Source organism: Pocillopora damicornis, chromosome 13 (assembly GCF_964200805.1).
Source record: "Pocillopora damicornis chromosome 13, jaPocDami1.2, whole genome shotgun sequence".
NCBI classification, from domain to species: domain Eukaryota; kingdom Metazoa; phylum Cnidaria; class Anthozoa; order Scleractinia; family Pocilloporidae; genus Pocillopora; species Pocillopora damicornis.
Genome location: NC_142682.1, coordinates 977,745 through 994,397, shown reverse-complemented (window position 1 = coordinate 994,397; position 16,653 = coordinate 977,745). Strand labels below are relative to the sequence as shown.

General features: G+C 37.5%; 3 protein-coding genes across 6 annotated transcripts; 1 reads left to right on the top strand and 2 right to left on the bottom strand.

The window, feature by feature from the left end:
• Positions 1-1,990: 1,990 nt before the first annotated feature.
• LOC149034913 (uncharacterized) lies at positions 1,991-6,487 on the bottom strand. 3 transcript variants are annotated; one of them, XM_089192834.1, is made up of 3 exons: positions 6,090-6,487; positions 4,453-4,562; positions 1,991-4,169 (listed from the first exon to the last, which is right to left on the bottom strand). In XM_089192834.1, exon 3 carries the CDS (start codon positions 4,156-4,158, stop codon positions 2,125-2,127), a length of 2,034 nt encoding a protein of 677 aa, XP_089048960.1. In that variant the 5' UTR covers positions 4,159-4,169; positions 4,453-4,562; positions 6,090-6,487; the 3' UTR covers positions 1,991-2,124. The 3 variants fall into 3 exon arrangements, with proteins under 3 accessions (XP_089048960.1, XP_089048961.1, XP_089048962.1); XM_089192835.1 differs by lacking the exon at positions 6,090-6,487 and adding an exon at positions 4,806-4,971; XM_089192836.1 differs by lacking the exon at positions 4,453-4,562 and having other exon boundaries at positions 6,090-6,175.
• An 820-nt stretch (positions 6,488-7,307) lies between these two features.
• LOC113681284 (NF-X1-type zinc finger protein NFXL1-like) lies at positions 7,308-10,462 on the top strand. Of its 2 annotated transcripts, XM_089192863.1 has the most exons (7): positions 7,308-7,393; positions 7,554-7,623; positions 8,274-8,435; positions 8,582-8,619; positions 9,182-9,203; positions 9,419-9,682; positions 10,036-10,462. In XM_089192863.1, exons 3-6 carry the CDS (start codon positions 8,430-8,432, stop codon positions 9,635-9,637), a joined length of 285 nt encoding a protein of 94 aa, XP_089048989.1. In that variant the 5' UTR covers positions 7,308-7,393; positions 7,554-7,623; positions 8,274-8,429; the 3' UTR covers positions 9,638-9,682; positions 10,036-10,462. The 2 variants fall into 2 exon arrangements, with proteins under 2 accessions (XP_089048989.1, XP_089048990.1); XM_089192864.1 differs by lacking the exon at positions 7,308-7,393 and having other exon boundaries at positions 7,491-7,623; positions 9,419-9,550.
• On the bottom strand, positions 10,299-16,396 carry LOC113681314 (protein FAM47E). The gene is made up of 13 exons (XM_089192853.1): positions 16,301-16,396; positions 15,813-15,969; positions 14,967-15,070; positions 14,297-14,408; positions 13,350-13,424; positions 13,174-13,230; positions 12,704-12,735; positions 12,451-12,571; positions 11,995-12,048; positions 11,819-11,887; positions 11,497-11,625; positions 11,019-11,180; positions 10,299-10,773 (listed from the first exon to the last, which is right to left on the bottom strand). Exons 1-13 carry the CDS (start codon positions 16,366-16,368, stop codon positions 10,561-10,563), a joined length of 1,353 nt encoding a protein of 450 aa, XP_089048979.1. The 5' UTR covers positions 16,369-16,396; the 3' UTR covers positions 10,299-10,560.
• Positions 16,397-16,653: the final 257 nt, after the last annotated feature.

Here is a 16,653-nt window from a genome sequence, read left to right as displayed (position 1 = left end):
ATTTCATTAGAGCCAGGCCGTATGGAGAAAGGTATGAAAGTGAGGTCTGAAAAAGGAAACAACAACAAGAAATCTGTTCTTACTTGTATTTTATTACCTCATCAGATCCAATATTTGGGACTTCAGGCTGTCTACCATGAGTACAGACCGACCCAGATGTTCTCGAGGAAAGTCATGTTCCTACCATCTGTGCCCTCAGACGACGTTGAGGACATGTTTAACTGGCTCGTACAACAGGCTGACCAGAACGCCGCCCTACAAAACCTTTTTGAATACGTGAGAAAAACATGGGAATATCGGCACCAATAGCTACATTGAGGGTTGGCACAATAGGATGAACCAAAGAGCCTCTTACCGCCATCAGCTGCAATTTTATCTGCCAGTGAAATTTCAGCACAGTGAAGCAATGCTAGCAAAGCTTCAGGTGGAACTTGTTAGTCAAGCTAAACTCCCAAGAATTCAACGAAAACGCTATCGTGACATGCAGTCAAAGATAATTAAGCTTTGGGATCGTTTTGATAATGACGAAATCGATTCGTATAGATAACTAAAGAAATGTTTGATTTTGACAGTGCCTCCGGTTTTATTGTTACTAGATAGCAAATGAATGTATCATTAATTGTTGCAATTAAAATTCCATAATTGACATTACTTGAACTTTATATATTTAGACGAAATAGGTCTTTAGTACTTTTTAATAAAAAGTGAAACAGTTTGCAGGTTTTTACTTTGACTTCAGAGGAGGGAGGACTGGTGACGATTACTTTCAAAATCAACATGGCGTCCTTAGTGTGGGTCGTTATGTTTGTAGTGGATGATGTACTGTCAAAACTAAAAAGTTTTTCGTTTAACAAAGGAAAAGTAATAGAAGTAATCGTTCGAATGGGGAGTTCTTTACATTTTCATAGAGAGAAAGATTTGTTCCTCTCTTCAAGAATAGTGATCGTGTTCACAAGCGTTTCCATCTAGTCGGAGTTGTTACATAAAGAAATATCTAAGCTCTCGCCGTTGGATCTTATTGAAAGTGACATGTGACGGTGAAATATCTTATCAGTATAAATTAGAATACCTTTTACATTGAGGTTTCTCACTAATAATTACTGTGCGAAATGACTATTAAGAATTGTGCGAACGGTCCAAAACTTGTGCGAAAAGACTTGTGCGAAAAGTCTTTGGTGCGAAATGTCCTATATTCGTTTCATATTAAAGCTAACCTCTTTTCTCACTGGAACTGGCAAGTGTAAAAGTTTGCTCAGATCGATACAAATTCCCTAGAAAATACTAGCCCAGTTCAAAAAAAGCTTCTTTCAACCTGTTCTACCTGTTCATCTTACTTCACTAGTTTTCTCAAGTCAAATCTAATGTTTAATGCCTGCATTGTGCCTATTTCTTCCTATATGACATTTGCTGTTTTTTTTTTTTGGTTTTTTTTGTTTTTTTTTTTCTGCATGGATAAGTTGTTTTGCCTATGAAAAGTAGGGAAATTTCCTTGCTTTTTGTAAACCGTCCTTGGTTATTTCTCTCTGCAAAACTAAACTTGATCTAAATCTTTGAAGATTTTTCTTTTTAGGACCGCTAGGGTCGGTTGTTTATGCCAAAATGACGATTACTGTAATCATACCTGTCAACTAGTTTGAGCAAGCAGAATACCACTTATATATTAACTGAAACTGAGGCGTGAGTAGTCCAGTGGTCAGTGTGCTGGACTCTGGGTCCGACGGCCCGGGTTCAAGTCCTGGCTGGGGCATGACGTTGTGTCCTTAAGCAAGACGCTTCACTCACATTGCTTCGTCTTCTCGGATAGGACGTAAAACCGTAGGCCCCGTCTCCTGCAGGGTTGGGGTAGGAGACGTTAATTTCCCACGCACGAGATTACTGTGTGGTGGATGTCCTCCCCTGGGGTGGGATGGGTGGAAGACACTAATTGTAAAGCGCCTTTGATCATTCAAATGTTAAAGGGCGCTATAGAAGTAAATAAATTATTATTATTAAACTGATATTAAATCGTTTTCATTCGGCGCCTTTGTTCAGGTTATCCTGTTACGGAGGTTGTGATATCTTCCCTATAAAAAAAAGAAAGGCTAAACATTTCTCCATCAGAGTAAAAAGGATAACGAGGATCATTTATGTGCTTGAAGCAGTGAGATAAATGTTGAGAGCCAAAATGTTTCCTTTGGGGACATTTTTCAGATTGAATTCCTTGTTACATTTGGGACACTTAGCACCTGACAAATTGCCAGTGAACTTCTTGACCGGTGAATCTTGCTGGCATCTGGGACAATTCACGGTGTAAACATCTCGCTGAAGACTCGGCAAAGTTTCCATCAGCCATTTGGCACGCTTGGATCCAAGTTCCTTGAAAGAGGTTTTTTCTTTTTCGTTCAGATCTTCTACTTCCCAGTGAACATCATAAAACTTAAATCCAAGAACGTCTGCGTTCTGCACTTTAAAAAAGCCGTTGTCTGCCCAGTCGGATCCCTTGGAATTCAACAGTCGCAAATATTCACTGTTGAAACTGGTTAAAACCACTGCATGGCCAAACCCTTTGGGATTTTCTGGACGGGCTGTTATATCGATCACCCTTTTTGTTAAAATACCTTTTCCGTTAGTTTCGAAGAACTTATAAAACCTACCCCACTCATTGAGGGTAAGCCCAAATGTTGCAACCACCGGTCGGCTTGAAGCGACTGCTTCCATGGCACCCTTGAGGTCAACTTGCTTGTAACGCAAACGGTACTTGTTGCACATTTTTTCGAGCACTGTTTTGATAACGGCAGCTTCTTTTCCAAAATGGCCGATCATTTCATTTTTCAATTCTTCGAAATCTGGGATTTTGCCCTGGCGGCCATGAATTCGCTTCATAGTCAAATGAAGCACTGTAGCTGATGCATGTGCAAAGCAGGTCTGTCCTTCTTGCTTTGCTTGTGCTTCGTAATCTCTTACTGACTGGTTTATGTACACATCGAGGTCAACGTCTGCAAGCAAATCGGATAACGCCTCCTGAGAACAGACGACCTTTCGAGCAAGGTCGCAAGCTTCTCGCAGGTGGTCGGGATGATTAACCTGCAGGAACAAACGTGTTTCATTGTTCTTAACCTCAATGGACCAATCACGTTTAACAAACATGGTGCGTGGTATCGACTGCGTGGTTGCGATTGAGCTCAGTGAGAACAGGAACTTTGCACCTTGGTCCCAGTCTGTCTTCATCTCACTGTACAGTTGTCTGGGCTGAATCATTGTGGATTTAGTGACAAAGCAGCCAACTACGGTCACACCTGCGTTCTCTAATCTTGTGGCCGCTTTCTTTATTCTCGCCGAATCATTATCTTCTCCATCTGTGGGAACTCCGTCTGATAAGACAAACAGTAGCTTTTTGTGACTTTGAAACGTAGACGCGTTTTTTTCAAAACACTCAGTCACCCTACCGACTGCTTGATGCATGGGAGCGTCGCCATAGATGTAGGGCTCTACTCTCTGTAATAATTCTCGGCTCCTTTCTTTAGAGAGTTCTCCTTCGTCGATGTATCCATGTAATACATCTGAAGCTTCTTTAACATTGAAGATGCGAGGTTTGAAACTGATCAACAACGGTTGGGCCTTTGTCAGTGCTCCTTGGATGTCTTCCTCTGTAGCTTCTCGCATGGATGACCACACACTTGCACATGCGTGTTCGGCTCCGGTTAAAAGCTGTGCCTCTAAGGCTCCTTCAGGAAAAACTCGGCATTTTGGTGGTAGACACGTTTGGACAAATGTTTTTGGAAAATCTTCGTCCGACTCAGCTTTTTCCAGAAACAAGCAAGCCTTGTGTTGTGTAAATACTCCTTGGACGACCTCCCTCCTTGCCCATTTGCGGATGTACTTTGCACCGGCTCCTTCCAGTATTCGGTAAATCTTCTCTATCTGATCATCTGTGGCTTTCTGATCACATTTGGAAGACTGAAGACAAGTTAAGATGTCTAATAACTGGTCGCCACCTCTAGCTCCAAAGGCCAAAGCAAATACAGAGTTATCAGGAGAGACGTCGTGTTTGATCAGGTTGTCAATAACTTCAAATATCGAAAGAGCCCACGGTCCTCCATCTTCATCAACACCGCTTCCCACGTTATCACGCATGGAATGGGAGACGTCGAGAAGGATTCCAATCAATGCTTTGGCCATGCTTCCTCGGTCTAAATTTATACAAGAATCGGATTTTTAAGGAAAAGTGAAATGTAAAAGAGCGTGATAAATGAACTAGAATAACAAGTTCCTGCCTTATCATACTTATACCTTATTCGTTCTTAATTTCGCGGGTCTTTAATCTCTTTTTTTTCGCGATTGTAAAACAAATGCGAAATTTAAGACCCGCGAATAAAAATGCTCTCGAAATTTCAGTAACTGCCAAACTTTAATCCACGATAGAAAACTCAAATCACAGGAAAAAATGATTAACATGTAATAATATCAACATACCTGTATACGGAATATGTATCGAGAGATAAACAAATTATCAACTGGTCTAACTGGTAAATTCTATCTTGAATCTTCTGTTCTGAAATAACGATGATTTGCAAAGATTTCACCTGTGGAGTAGAGAATCTAGAGTGAATCGCCAGATTTGTACAAACTCCTTAGATGGTCTTTCATGCAGTCGTCAAAAGTTCAGAATTTTTTAAAATTAAAATGAAGTGCGAAAGAAATGAATCGCGAATTTTAATGCTTTCTTTTCATATTTACACATTTAAGTCGCGAAAATAAAACCTCGGAAATACTGTCTCGCCAAAATCGCGAAATTAAGCGCCAATAACGTGCTCGTTTCTACTGACCAGGATTTAGAGGAAGATTCTGCACGGTGCATTTACCATTGGGAAGCGAAACAATGGGGAAATTGGAAACCGAAAACACTCTCCCCATTTTTCCACTGCCATTAAAATCAAAGATGGCGGCCATAATTTTCTTTAAGAAAATACTGAGCATTCGCTCGCGAAAATTACGCCTGCTCTGTAGGCTGACGATCATACGACCTTGAAAACAATAGGGTAAGCTTAGACTTGTCAGCGGGGAACCCCCTACTTCGTTTCCGAGAATTTAGTCGCACAAAAATACTTCCTGTTTTTCTGAGAATTCACACAATGGAAAGCGAGCAAAATTTAAAAAGAAAATATTTCTTTAATTTAAAAGCATATCAGTATCCACCAAGTGGACAAGAGATATGTCACGACATGATTCCATATAATTATGAAACATATAGTAATCAAAAATTATTTCCATCACATGGTACGTAGTATAGAGTTGGTTTTCTTGCGAGACAAGTTTCGCAAGTTTCGAGACTGGTCTCGCACCGCTAATCCTCATAGTACTCGAAACCATAGGACCAGGGAGAACCGAACACACTTTGATTATACCTCATCCAGGGTTCAAAATAATTTTCAGCTTTTAGCGTGAATTTGTAGGCTTTTGTCAAGGCTCATTTTTTTCCCAGCTGCCAATAATAAATTTCAGCATCAGAATCTTTATTTTGATCAACATGTTTTGTTGCGGCAATCCCTTTTCTAACAAAGCGTAGTGAATGGCTCAATTTTTCAGTGTTCGGTCAAGAGTGAAATATATAACTTAGTCTAGAAAAATTGCCGCGCTTCTCCATCACAGCCACAGGAAATCCGTACCGTCAAGCACCGACTTTTATTTGAATACATGAGAAGGCGTTACTAACGACATCAAACAGGATTTGGCTGAAAATAAATCTTGATTAAGGTAGTATGTACGTGCAGAAACATAAACACGGTGTACACGAACTTGCATGTTTCACGCTTGAACAAATACGTAGAAAGCTGAATACTCTGAAGAAAAATACTCCTTTTAACACACTTCAAATTTCGAAACTTTATACTCGCTTACGTTTCCGAAAAGCCTTTAGAACATTTGTTGGCTGCTTTATCGCCCGATATGAAATGTTCACCACAACATGGCAGCGACTTTAACTTCAGTTGGGCGATAAATAAGCATAATATTTTCTATAAAATACTAGTTCTTCGGTGAAATATTGCTGGCAAGTGTGCAAAAAGTTCCGGCTGCCCTGATATTAGATTGTGTAAAAGCTAAAAACATACCTATACGTTAGTGGAGATCGTTACAGAATCTTTTCTTTCCTGAGCAGCGTTAAAGGACTGTTCGAAGCACCCGTGGATCACCAGCACTGGAGAGTAAAGTAACACCGACTCTTTATAACCAAAGCACTGTCTGACAGATGATTGGTGAATGAATCTGACAGATATCTAACACTTGTCATGGAGAATATGCTTATGCAGGTTTCCTATTTGGCTTAACTTACTCTTAAAATAAAATTCATGAAGGAGGTAGCATCCGAAGACTGTTGTATGACAGCGAGACAAGCTGAATAGCTGGAGATGAAGTGACGGGTTTAATGTACTGCCTCGCCTGAAATTATTTTCCAAGTGTTTATATTTTCATGGTTTCACGTGGCCCGAACACGTAGACAGACTGGGTCGAGTGCCCAATGAGCGCGACTCGTGCTCAGGGTTTTACTTTCAATGAAATTCATGATAGAGGACAAGGAGAAAAGATTGCGAGGAAAGCATTTGACTCTATTGGCCTCGTCTCCCTCTTACATGTACTGGACAATACCTTTAATATATTTTTCCATTTATATGTTAACTCATTTGTATATTAACTCTTTTGTGATATCTTATTAGAGATTGACCAAGTTAAATATTTTAAGGAGTCAGTTCGAGAATACGCTATCTGTGCATTTCGGTTTATTTTAAACGAGAAGCTCGGAACTTCAAAAAACGGCAACACAAATATCTGGGATATTGTGCTAGACATCTTAATGGTTTTGTAACTAGGCGAGGTTTTTAAACTCCTAAAACCTTTAAAGATTGAATTTAGGAAACCTATACAGATCCCTTGATCGATAAATTTATGCAGGTCTCAACACCATGTTTTCTGTCGTTTAATTTGGTTACAAGTCACCAGAATCCTTTGGATCATTCCGATCAAATGAGAATTATTCAAAAGGATCTGAAGCCAATTTTTTCCATGGAAAATACGACAGGACAAATGTTGCTGATAACATAGAGTCAGTTATGAGCTGCTACTCATAACTCCTTCGTTGCTTAATCATGTACATGCAGTTCAACCGGAAAAAATGAGCAAATGGGAGGTTCTTTTATGTGCAAAAACGGAATATTTGTTTTTTAATCCTTCAGAAATACTTAAGAACTTCCTCCTTTGATATATATATATTTTTTAATTTAAGGTATGGAGCTGCAGCCGGTGTTGCTCAACTCCTCCCCTGCAATGCATTCAAAAGGGGGCAAGGAATGGACCGAGCTGCTTATATTCAATTGACCTCAGATGATACTTTAAATCCCGCTGAGTTGCCGTAGTTTTGGTATGTATAACGGATTTGCTTACAATAATGGACTTCTGAACTTTTACTCTGAGGCCTGAAAAATAAGTTGGTTCCATTTTGTCACATTTATTTTTTTCAGGTCTTTTTATCTTTTTAAATTATTAATTAATAACCAGCTGGTTTTGTTTCAATAATTTAGCCCCAAATGCACAGGTGAATTCAAGCAGTCTGAATGTCCCGCAAAATATTATTGCTTTTGTGAAAAGCAGGTATGCATGGTAGCTATCATTAAATTAGAACATTCTTGAATTTGACAAGAGTTTTTCCTCTGTTTATTCCACATTCTGTCAAGTTTTTTGAGGTTGAGTTCTGTATTTTCTCCATTAAATGCCACACTAATGGCCTCCATCAGGCGGAGAGGATAGAGACAATTTTTGCCATACAGTGTGGCTCCTTTAAATAAGTACTATTTTCAATTAAAAGAATGCTTCATTTATGGGTAGATTATAATTTGAAAAAAAAAATAACAAGACTGTACAGCTACAATTCAAGGATTACCTTGCATATTTATATCAAAATAGTGATTACTGGAACTTATAACATATTAATTAGTGTCTAGGACATAATTTGTGGTTATTATTAATTAATATATATTTACCATGGCCAATTTAAGAAAGGCAATGCTGAAGCATTGATCAGCTTTTAAGTAGTTGTAGAAAAGTGTGAAGTGAAGGGAGGACATCCTCAGATTTTTAAGGAAAAATAAATGAGAATTTAGTGTTATGTCAATTATGACACCCTCCAGCTGATAAGTTTGTCATTTCTCCTCATGTGCTCTTTGTATAATGCTTTAAAATGGTGTCAAGAAGTTGGAAATTGGTCACTTCATTCAAAGTGCTATTCCATGTTGCATATACAGGTCCATGTCCTCCATGTCCAAAGACTGTCTTTGCATCCTGTCACTGTTGATCTCAGGCACCAGTGGTCAGACGTTGCAGTGCTAAATCTTGGTCGTGTGGAAAGCCTTGTGGAAAGTTACTTTCTTGTGGCCAGCACAGCTGTGAGTCTCCATGCCATGCTGGTAAGAAAACAGTTTTTTAGCCTTGCACATAGCATTTTCTCTTCTTTATTCCATAAATTTGGAACTGTGAAGTTGTGGAATTGATTTCAATTGACTATAAACCTGTTGTAACTCACTGTTACAAGTTTTTCCTCCTCACATTGTAGGTGACTGACCACCAGTCTAAATATGCTGAACTTTGCCGGTTAGGATGCTGCTCTTAATATGTGTACTTTCTGATAACTTCTTTCTGAGGTTGTTGTTTTCATTAATGTTTATCAGATTTTGCCCAAACTGATTTTATCAGATTTTGTCCATTAATGAAAATATAAAAATCTGAGTTAAATGGAAACTCAAATGTATTTGCATGTTTTGATGGTTACTACCAGTATCAGAGGACTACCTACTTTTAGTCAAAATATATTATTAATAGTCAATTACATACATTGCCTGTCATTGTGTGACCTTAGGAAAGTCAGTGCCCTTAAATTCCCATGTTTCTAGTCACCAGAGACATCTTCAAACTGCTACGATTTCTCCCCTCTCTTTGAATTGCAATTTAACATTGGGATGAAATATTTCTCACTATATTGTAACAGAAAATTATATCTCTTACAATCATCCTCAGTTCTTCTGCATGGCTTAAAGAAAATGAAAGGACTACTGTGTAGGCTATAATCAAGTGATAATTTGAAATTTTGTCAGTATGTTTTCCTTTGTCATTATGACTTATCAACTTGAGTTTATATTGTTGTTGCCATTTTTAGGAGTTGCTTTGGAAAGCATGAGGTGTGTTTTCTTACATTTCCATTTTAGATGTTTTGGTGTTCTTAAAATTAATGAATTAAGCAACTTCTGAATTATACAGCTCGTATTTTCACAGCCTCCACCTAATTGTCCCTGTCAAGTTTGTTTCCTTTGACTTGTAATAAACTTCTTAAAAGTTTCTGTATCATTTAGTTTCTGTATCATTTATTTAACCTGTCTTAATTTTTCCCACCCAGATCAACTCTCTTGCTTGTTCTTCTGCAAAGCCATTTTTATGTGCTCAACCTTGTGGCTGTCAGCTTCTTTGTGGAAACCACTGCTGTCAACTGAAATATCATGTTGTCACTGATGTGGTTGATAATCAGCAGGTAAACTTGTACTCAGATATTTTCAACAATGTGTCTCCTTTGGTTCTAGCTGGTCATGGTTTCATGGGAACAGAAACTGTGAAGTGATGACATGGCAATCTAAGTGAGCCTGAACCCCAGGATAACTATATGGTAGGTAAAGGTGAAGTCTGCACTTGAGCCAAGCAATCCATCATACCAGATCTTATCCAGGTTTCAATAGTATGAAGCAACTAGGATGGAAGGAGCAGTACTACTCCCTCCCTGAATGGGATGCCAGTCCATTTCAAGGCTCCCCCCCCCCCCCCCCCACAATTCGGTGGTATCCATTTTTACTCCCAACTGGAGAGAGGCACTGTGAGAGAAAAGTGCTTCGCCTAAGAACACAACACAATGACCCAACTGGGTTTGGAACCCTGACATCTTGACCTGATAACCAGTGCAGTTACCATTAGACATTGTGTCTCCCACAATAACTATAATTTACCATCTTATTATTAACCCAGGAGGTACTGGAGTGGTTTGAGAGGAAACAGCGAGGGAAGAAACAGCGTCCAAGGAAGCAAAAGGAAGAAATAATTGAACAATCATGATTCCAGCGTTACTAGTTTACTGTTCTCATGTTCTGGGGGTAGTAGCATTGATGGCTGGACTCCTTCTTACTGCCATGGTCTAATTAAATTTAACAGGCACACTTGGATGGTGTACTATATCATAAGCCTGAGATTTTAAATAAGATAAAAATAATAATAATTCAGGTAAACTATTCTTTCTTGGAACAATTTTTGAACACTTTATTACAAAAAAGTACATAGTATTATTTTTAATATCAAATAAATAGTGTACTTTATAAAGTATTTACAAAGATAATGTATTTACATTTGTTCCATTTGAGGTGTTTCTTGAAAAGAATAAATTGATTTTAAAGAGAAACTGTACAGACTTGTATGATTGCACTTATGTTGACCTTACTTCTAACTTGTAAATTCAGATCTACTACGTCCTCTGACATTATTAAAAAACCTACCCACTCAATATACATATTCATTTGAACCAAATTGTGATTTGGCAATGCTAACAGCACGTGATTTCTTTCTACCATCTTGTGTTGTTTCCTCTGAGTCAGTTTTGTTGGGTTCTTGGTGTTCAGCTACCACTTCAAGAAATTCGGGTACTCTAGTGTTCTTTTTGTCTATAAAATCTTTGAATGCTTTAGCTCCATGCATGGTGGAAAGCACATTATCCTGTGGAGTTAGATAGAAGTTCATTTAACACACTTGTGAAGGTGCAACCTCTTTCCCAGTGTATCTCTCTCACATACTTCTACAGTAATCAAGAAGAATGACCTAGCAGTGGAAGGGTGGGGAGAGAAGGAAACTTGTACCAAGGGGGTAAGCAATTGTCAAAAGGAAGGAGATTGGGTGAAGCAATATAGAGAGTTAATGTTGTTTTGTTGTGTTGGTGTTTATAGTTGATGCCACAGTCTTACCAACTTCTGGCTTTTCTTCTTGGACTCAGACAGTGTTTTGTCCTGCTGTGCTTTTGGATCTTGTAATGGTTCGCCACTGGCACGAGCTTTCCATGTTGAGGGGCTCAGGTACCATGCTCCATATTTAACCTTCACCCAGCTTGGAGTGTACTTGGTTTTGGCCTATAAACAAATTTCACGCAGCACCTCATCAATGATATTCTTCCTTTCAAAAACTTTCATATAAGAAGTTCGTGTGTTTTAAAACTCAATGTGAAGCTTAGAAAAATCATGAACACTTTGATTTGAATTTTAAATATCACCAGCTGTACTAATAAATCTATCACAACTAGGAAAACTGGAATACTTCAACACAATTAAGGAAAGGATAAAAAAAAATTGAAGGGAGGGAAAAGTTTTTTAGTTCCACAGAAGGAACACGTACATCTCTTTCATTACATTTTCTAACACAATTGGCTTGAGCGGTCTTGCACTTTACCTTTTCCTTTTCAGTTTCTGGCACTTGTCTTGTTTCACTTGGCTTTGGTAATGGAGATCCAGTGTTCATTCTTAACTCAGGTGGAACATTTGTCAGTTCAACAACATGGATAGGCACTGACAGTGCTGGCTGCAAACAAGATAACAGCCATTTGACAAATGGTTTGATGAGAATTTAATAGGGAAAAAAATTCTGTTCTGAATAAAATAAACCCTGGTCTACACTGGCTTAATTAGATTTAAAGTTGAAAAGTATTGTGACTGGAAAACATCGTTTATCATATCACTGACTCTTGCTAGGAAGGATTGAAATAGACACTAACCTTTGTTTCATATCCACTGGCAAATAAACTCATCACCGTTGACTCCTCTATATTGTTGCTTTGACCACCCTTAAAAATTATGAAAAAGAAAGAAAATTGAGGTGTTCAAAGTCCAGAATATCTAAATTACCTTCAGTTCATAGTTTTTTAAAATTACTTATTAAAATAAAACTCACTAAGCCAGCCACCCATTCACAAAATTCCTTGGTTACTTCTTGTATCCTTGCATCCTGAAAAAGAAAGTACATGCAGTCTTAAGTCCTCTCATATACTGCAGTCCTATATGCACTTATTTCATTGATTCAGAGAGCAGTGAGTATCAAAAGTGATCCTGGATAATTGCTTTGGTTTCGCTTTACTTTGGTCTGTGGTTTGATTGGGAAACTTCAACCAACCAAATGCAAAACTGAAACCAACCCAACATAGTCACTTGCATTTTCTTGCACTTAAAACAGATTGCCTGTGTTAACTTTGAGATCTCATTGGTTGATAATGATGTTAACTTTTGGTCTGATTTGTTGTTGTAATTACTTTTTTTTGTTGTTTTTTTTCCTGGTCTGTAAGGTGAAAACTGCACTAAAAAATGTTATGACTTAACCAGCAAAGCAGTTTTTGAATATCAAAAGATTTACCGATGTTGGAGACTCTGCCTTGCGCCTACTGGCTCTTTTGCTCTCTTCTTTTTGTACATCTTCTTGTTTAGGGAGCCATTTGTATGTGAGTTTGGACTGATCCTTCTCAGACTCAGAGTTACTGTTAATATGTCAAACAATTTATTTTTTTCAGTAACATAAAATAAACAAATAAACTTATGTCAAGATATCAATTAAAAATTGCAATGAATATAATATTAGACGAAACTGTGTTGCTGTACAAAAGCCTCACCTTACTTTCCCTGACCCTCCACTCTTTACAGACTGAAAAAGAAAAAGAAATCCTAAACATGAAAATTAAAAAGACTTGTTTTATGACTGCCCTCCATGTTTCAGCACTTCCTTCTCCCAAATATTTTTTAAAATGCAAATTATCTATTAGGTGTTACAGTCCACACAAATTCAGGAGATGTGTAGTAATAGTAGTAGTAGTGTCTTTCTATTGCAGGTTTCCCTGACTAGAAGAAGGTCTTGGAGGCTGCCTTCCTTTGAGAAGCGGACTTCACTCAGGGCCACTATTTTTAACATTTAGTCTGGACATTTTTGTGAGGTGGGGAGTAGATTCAGAATACTACTCAGTCAGATGCAACCAACTGACTGAACACTGTTAAGAACCTAATTCCCAGTTTAGATCTCATCTGTCATTTTTCAAAATGTTTGCCAAAGAAAATTTTAGCCTGCATTTTTCATGTAACTTTTTACCTGTAGTTCATCTTGATCTCCAGCTCCTTTGGCTTCCTCAGAATCCTCATCACTTTCCTGCGAAAAGGAAATATTTGATTCTTGACAATCTTTCTGAGTTTTTGGTTTTGTAAGAATAATAATTTTAAGTTGTTATAAAGTTATGAGAGAGATAAATGCGCAAACTGTATCTTTACCTGCATCTCTTCATCTCCAGTTTCACTGTCAATGTTCATCTCTGGATCTAGAATCTCAACAACATCTTCAAACACCTAGATCACCACAGAGAGCAATAAGAGAAGAGTTATATCATAGAGTTTGGTGCTATCAAGTTTTACATCATCTTTGCACCCCACCAAGTTAATTACAACATTGAATAGATTATCTTCAACCTATATTATCCAGACCTAGATTATCAAGATTTTGTCAATTATCTGGACTTGCTTCTCTGGTCCCAATTATTTAGTACAAAAGTTTATATTTATTTCCTATTTCTTTACCAAGCTTAAAACTTACCATCTCTCTTATTCTGATAACAAAACATGACACCATAGACATTGCTGATCCTAGCAGTATGCAGGATCAGCAATATATAATTATGAACTTCATATATGGCCTTGCATGCTCACCACAGAGGCTCTGTGGCTCAGTGGTAGAGCATCTGAGCAAGGAATCCAAAGGTCTGAGGTTTGATTCCTCACAGGGACTCAGAATTTTTTCTTTGTCCCTCACTCATGATGAGACAGAAAACATCTTAGTTTCTCCATTTATATTCATATTTTCAATTATCCAGAATCTCAACTATTAAGCCCAGTCTTGGTCCACAAGTCTGGATAATTGAGGTTCAACTGTGTTAGTCTTGACTTCCAGAAAAGCCATACAAATGCAGTGGTTCCAAATTTCTCATTCTTTGAACTTTTGCAGTTCTCTAAGCTGCAACCACCTTGGTCACCATGGTCAGTAAGAAAACATTTCAGCTACTAAACTTACAGTAAGACATACATTTTGGCAACCCGAGTTTTACAGTAATGTAGCAAGTTTATGATGTTATGTCTCCATTGGCAACAAAACAATCAGCACTTGTAACCCTTTAAGCAGCAATGAGTATAATTAATTATGCAACATTTAAGTTAAACAAACTTACATCAGGAGGTAAAGACTCTTCTAAATGAGGAAAAAGAGCCAAAGGATGCTGTGTCAAGTTAAACTCGATGTCCTCCACCCTACCTCTTCTTTGTTGTTGAAGGGGAAGTGACCTGACAGATACCATAAAGAACAAACTTTGGCAAAATTTTTCCCACATGATTCAAATGGATCAGAAAGTTTGGCTAAACTAGATTATGTGAAGTTTTAAACTAGATTATGTAAGGTAATTTAGTGTTAACAACTGGGTTGAAAACGTAAATTAGCCACCATAAAGGATAAAAAAGCTGACGTTTCGAGCGTTAGCCCTTCATCAATTGCTCTGACGAAGGGCTAACGCTTGAAACATCAGCTTTTTTACCCTTCACGGTGGCTAATTTACGTTTTCAACCCAGTTGTTAACACTAAATTACCTGCTATACTCTCCCACCGACGCAGCACCACAGTTTCTTTAGAAACTTACCCCTTTATAGATTATGTAAGGTCTTACCCAGTTTGCAGATACAGTGGTGTCAGCAGCCACTAATTCTTACCTATTTAAAGTTAGTCAATTATTTTCTCTAATAAAACTTGTACTGCACCAGCACAGATTACATCAAGGGATGCAAGGAAACAAAGGTGAAATGTGTAACAACTTGTAAAAACCGTCAATTGATAAACATACTATGTACCTTGAAAAACAGGCTTCATTCTTTGTAAATCTCACTCTGTCCTTCATATATTCATTTATTGTTTCATCAGATCCAGTTATGTTTGGTCCTAACCCAGTATTAGTCTGAAAGAAAAGACATGTAAGAAAAGTGGAATTACTTTTTTCCAAGGCTGTTTTATATATCACCAAATTGACCCTTTCTATCTTTGACTCCCATCACCTCAATATCAGTTCTCTTCACTGTCTGCTTAACTTTTCTCACAATTTAAACTTTGAGAATTGGTATCAATTAAAGCAAATAATAACCCTAATAGTTGATAATGTTCTCTTTTTTTTCATAACCTTTCTGCTCCATCATGAACTGTTTTTGTAAAGAGACATTTAATGTTGATCACTCCAAATAAATTATCCTCATACAATGTTAAATTTCAAAGGAAAATAATTCCTGTCACAAAACAGAAAACAACTACATGTGCACATCTAGAAATAACTATCATACAAAGCAAACATTTCTGAGGAGTTACCTTAAATTATCCATCATCACTCAATAAAAGAGATTGTTAACCCTTCACACTCTAGCATCAGTATGAATATTCTCTATACTGTTCTTTGTACATTTCCTGACAAGGATAATTTGTTCAACAACGTAGATCGAGTTTCTTTAATGCTGATCATTTCCTTCATTCTGGTGATCTTAATGTTTGATTCAGGGTAGATATTGTGAGGAGAAATTAGATGCTGGTCACTCTTAGGGGTCCAAGGTTTAATGCCCTACAAGCAGTTTTCTATTACTTATCACTAAATAATTAATAACTTATAATCCGATGATAATTCGTTACTAGTACGTCTACGCACTCAGTCTCACCTTCTTAATATAATTATAATTAGCTTCAGGGGGAAGACCATCCCTAAAGTCATCGCTTCCCTTCTCTAAAAACGTCCAAGACGTGCCGATCAGCGTTTCTGAATTTCCTCTGAGCTTTCTTGGCTTTATATACTTTGTCTCTAATCTTTCTTTATACCTGTGTGTAATAAAATTACAGATAGTTTAATCAATTCGATTGGTACAACAAAGTCATCCATGTATATCATTGAAGACACAAAAAGAAAATTCAATCAATCAATCAAAAAGAAGATTCAATCTAACTATTCCTTTTATCAAGCAGTACAGAGCAAAGCATATTTCTCCACAAATTCTCCATGATTTGTTCGCCATAACAGCAACAGAGCTGATATGATGGAATAAATATGACTTTCTCAGTGAATGATTCCTCACTTAATATGCCAGTAACTTCATTTTCAACAGCCTCTTATACTTTTTATTGCATTTGGACAGTATAAAGGTTTACTTACCATGGTTTAAGTCTCTTTTTCCCGTCTGTTTTGGTTTCTACTAATAGGAGGTCATACTTGTGCGCCATATTGGAACACAATGAAAAGATTACGTTTCCGTGGTTACTTAGGTAGTCGGACTTAGTCTCCCTAACGAACGCTGAGGGCTCTGGGAAATTAGAACGTTACAACGTCGAAGTACTGGAGCTTCGAAACATCACAGAACGATCTAATGAACACTCAATTTTTTTTAAGATAAAAAATATTCTCTTTTAATTTACTTCTGATTGAACTCGTGACATTGCGGAATTTTCTACATATTTTCGATTTATTAACAGCATGTTCTTTGGCTTATCCTTTTTTGCTTCTAAGCT

Excerpts from the sequence above, each read along its gene's own strand:
- LOC149034913 (XM_089192834.1), bottom strand. The coding sequence starts at position 4,158 with ATGGCCAAAGCATTGATTGGAATCCTTCTCGACGTCTCCCATTCCATG.
- LOC113681284 (XM_089192863.1), top strand. Across the intron at positions 8,620-9,181 it reads AAATATGCTGAACTTTGCCG|GAGTTGCTTTGGAAAGCATG; the intron begins GTTAGGATGCTG and ends TGCCATTTTTAG. Across the intron at positions 9,204-9,418 it reads GTTGCTTTGGAAAGCATGAG|ATCAACTCTCTTGCTTGTTC; the intron begins GTGTGTTTTCTT and ends TTTCCCACCCAG.
- LOC113681314 (XM_089192853.1), bottom strand. The coding sequence starts at position 16,368 with ATGGCGCACAAGTATGACCTCCTATTAGTAGAAACCAAAACAGACGGG. Across the intron at positions 13,231-13,349 it reads CTGGAGATGAAGAGATGCAG|GAAAGTGATGAGGATTCTGA; the intron begins GTAAAGATACAG and ends TCCTTTTCGCAG. Across the intron at positions 11,626-11,818 it reads CCAGTGGATATGAAACAAAG|CCAGCACTGTCAGTGCCTAT; the intron begins GTTAGTGTCTAT and ends TCTTGTTTGCAG.